The sequence below is a fragment of the Arachis hypogaea genome, chromosome 16 (genome assembly GCF_003086295.3).
Source record: "Arachis hypogaea cultivar Tifrunner chromosome 16, arahy.Tifrunner.gnm2.J5K5, whole genome shotgun sequence".
Classification (NCBI taxonomy): Eukaryota; Viridiplantae; Streptophyta; class Magnoliopsida; order Fabales; family Fabaceae; genus Arachis; species Arachis hypogaea.
The window spans coordinates 2,350,497-2,353,593 of NC_092051.1; the positions used below are offsets into that span (position 1 = coordinate 2,350,497).

At 42.5% G+C, this 3,097-nt stretch overlaps 1 protein-coding gene across 1 annotated transcript; it reads left to right on the forward strand.

Moving 5' to 3' along the window:
* The first annotated feature begins 480 nt into the window (after positions 1-480).
* LOC112758481 (probable inactive patatin-like protein 9) lies at positions 481-2,736 on the forward strand. The gene is made up of 2 exons (XM_025807177.3): positions 481-2,040; positions 2,256-2,736. The coding sequence occupies exons 1-2, from the start codon at positions 1,117-1,119 to the stop codon at positions 2,427-2,429; spliced, it is 1,098 nt and encodes a 365-aa protein (XP_025662962.1). The 5' UTR covers positions 481-1,116; the 3' UTR covers positions 2,430-2,736.
* Positions 2,737-3,097: the final 361 nt, after the last annotated feature.

Sequence of the window (3,097 nt, forward strand, 5' to 3'; positions counted from 1 at the left end):
TCAATTGCTAAATGTAAAATTATAGCTGGCTACATTTTGCTTAACAATCCTTGTCTATAACAAATGAGACAATCATTTATTTCTTTATTTAATTCCACAAAGAAAAAACTAACAATATTTTTATTTTGGGATTTTAGGATGCTGATAAAAGAGTAAAAAAGAATTTTAAGATTTTTAATTTATTTACTGTAAATTTAAATTTTGTCAACCTTTGTGTGTGTGTGTTAAATTTAAATCCTTAAATATTGCACTAAGCATTGATTAGATTTAGAGCCTTAGAGAAACCCTATGTTATATTATATTATATCAAGCGCCATTAATCTATAATGTGTTGTATCCTTCCATGTTAATTCCCTGACTTTCTTTCCTACTTCCTAGAAACGTGAATGGAGAATGGAGATTTCCAGTTATCTTCCTCATTTAGATCACAGAGCAGTTACCTAAGCTGGCGTAAAATTTAAATTAGAAGAGGGAATAGCAAAGCACAGCGAATTAATTAAAAAAATACTGCAAATAATAATAATAATAACGGTTCCCTAGACTTTTTCTAATAATAATGAAAAACACAAGAGAACGACACGAGCATAAGGAGACAATGGTGCAAGTGCTAGTGTCCGATAGTGATAGTGATGGTGATAGTAGTACTGCTAGTGGTACTACCACAGTCCACAGTGAGCGAGAGCCGAGCCGGCTTACAAGCCGAAGTTGCCGCTCCCAAACACCCCATATCAATAACACGCGCTCTTCCACGTGCACACTCTAAAACTTTCATTTTATTATTTTTTTTTCCCTTAAAAAATATATGAAAGAGTAATGGTATTATGGTAGAGAAATCTAAGGGAAGCTCAAGAAGAAAGGACAAAAGGATCGTGTATATAACTACCCCCATTTCCAAACGCACCTTTCAGTTCACTCTGGCTTTTAACTCCTCCCCACAACAGGGATTCACAGAACGTGCATTCTTCACCCATTAATGACTCTTCACTAACACACTTTCCGCTTTGCTTAGCTTTTTCTAGTTCCGATCTTTTCTTCTTCTTCCTTCTTTTCAGTTTTTCTCACACTCATACACTCACTCACACAAGTTTTCACTGATCAGTGAGAGACTGAGAGTCAATGGAGCTAAGCAAAGTAACGCTAGAGATCTTCTCCAAACTAGAGCAGCAATGGCTCTCTCACTACGAAGCCAACGGAAAAACCCGCATTCTCAGCATCGATGGCGGAGGCAATACCGCCACTGTCGCTGGCGCTGCTCTTATCCATCTCGAGGACCAGATCCGCGCTCACACCTCCGATCCTCACGCTCAAATCGTCGATTTCTTTGACATCATTGCCGGTACCGGCATTGGTGCCATCCTTGCTGCTATGATCACTGCCGACGACGGCTTTGGTAGGCCCCTCTACACAGCTAGAGACGCCGTCGGTCTCCTTGCCGACAGAAATCACGAGCTATACAAACTCAAACACGACGGAATCTTCCGCCGGCGCAAGAGATTCTCTTCCAAGAACATGGACAATGTGCTTAAGCAAATTTTCAGTAGAAAAGAGGAAGAAAAGTTGCTTACCTTGAAGGACACGTGCAAGCCGTTGCTCATCCCTTGCTTTGACCTCAAGAGTTCGGCGCCGTTCGTGTTCTCCCGCGCCGACGCGTCTGAGTCGCCGAGTTTCGACTTCGAACTCTGGAAAGTGTGCCGCGCCACCTCTGCGACTCCGAACCTCTTCAAGCCATTCCACTTCGCCTCGGTAGACGGTAAGACCTCCTGCTCCGCCATCGACGGCGGAATCGTCATGAACAACCCTGCGGCATTAGCCGTCACGCACGTCCTCCACAACAAGCGCGACTTCTCGTCGGTGAACAGCGTTGAGGACCTACTCGTACTGTCAATCGGAAACGGAGCTCAAGCGAAGAAGGTTCGAGACGTCGGCGAGTGCTCGACGTCGTCGGTGGTCGACATTGCCATCGGCGGCGTTTCCGAGACCGTTGACCAGATGCTTGGGAACGCCTTCTGTTGGAACCGCACGGACTACGTGAGAATCCAGGTAAGCCATTGTTCTCGTTCTCTTTCTCTCTCTTCCGTATCGTTTTTCCTTTCCGACGCTGTTTGGTTTCCCGGAAAATTGAGGAACGAGAAAAACAAAAGAAAATTTGGCTGCCTCGTTACTTGTGAACTCTCAGTAGGCAGTGACAAAATTGATTTTCGTTATAACTGATTATTTGACGGATTGACCTAACGGCGTGTGGTGTTGGTGTGCAGGCGTTCGGTATGGAAGAGGAGGTGCTTAAGGAGAGGGTGCTTGAGTCGTTACCGTTTGGTGGGAAGCGTTTATTGCAGGAAACTAACGGTAACAGAATCGAAAGCTTTGTGCAGCGCCTTGTTGCCATCGGAAAAGCTAGCCTCCCACCCAGTCCCTGTAAGGTTCCGCTGTGAGCACTCTCGCTGACGCCGTCTATTTTTCTTTTTTCTTTTTTTAATATCTAGACGCTGTAAGTTGTATTATCCAAGCTCAGGTTATTATTAGTTGAGGAGGAAAAAAAACAGAGAGAGAGAGAGAGAGAGAGAGAGAGAGAAAGTGGGGAAGTTTTCTTGCTTTGGCTAGCTGAGCTGTGAATGTTGTCAGAGCAAATAGCAGTGAATAATTTAGTGGTAGAGTTTATTGTTTCTCTGATTCCATCCCTTTGATTCTGATATTGACTTCTACCAATGAAGGAAGTAGAAGTGACACATTTTATCCAAACAGCGACTACAAACAAGATAATTACCACCGTTTCTTTTGCGGGAACATGCTAAGCTGAATAGTAACTACAGTTTCATGCAAATTTTAATTCGCCAGAAATGGCTGCGTTAATTAAGGAGCATTTACCACCACTACTAAACTCGTGACTAGTAACTAGTCTTTTTTTATTATTATTATTATTTGTTTTTTCCGTTATGGAGGAAAATACTTGTAGGAATTTAATTATAATTAACAAGAAGACTTCACCTCAGAGTTTAAGAGTTGCAATCTCTATTCCGTGAAGTCTTTCAATTATTCAGTTATATTAAAAATTTAAATGTGCTATCGTATGTGTCCACAAATCAGAACTTGGCACCTTGAT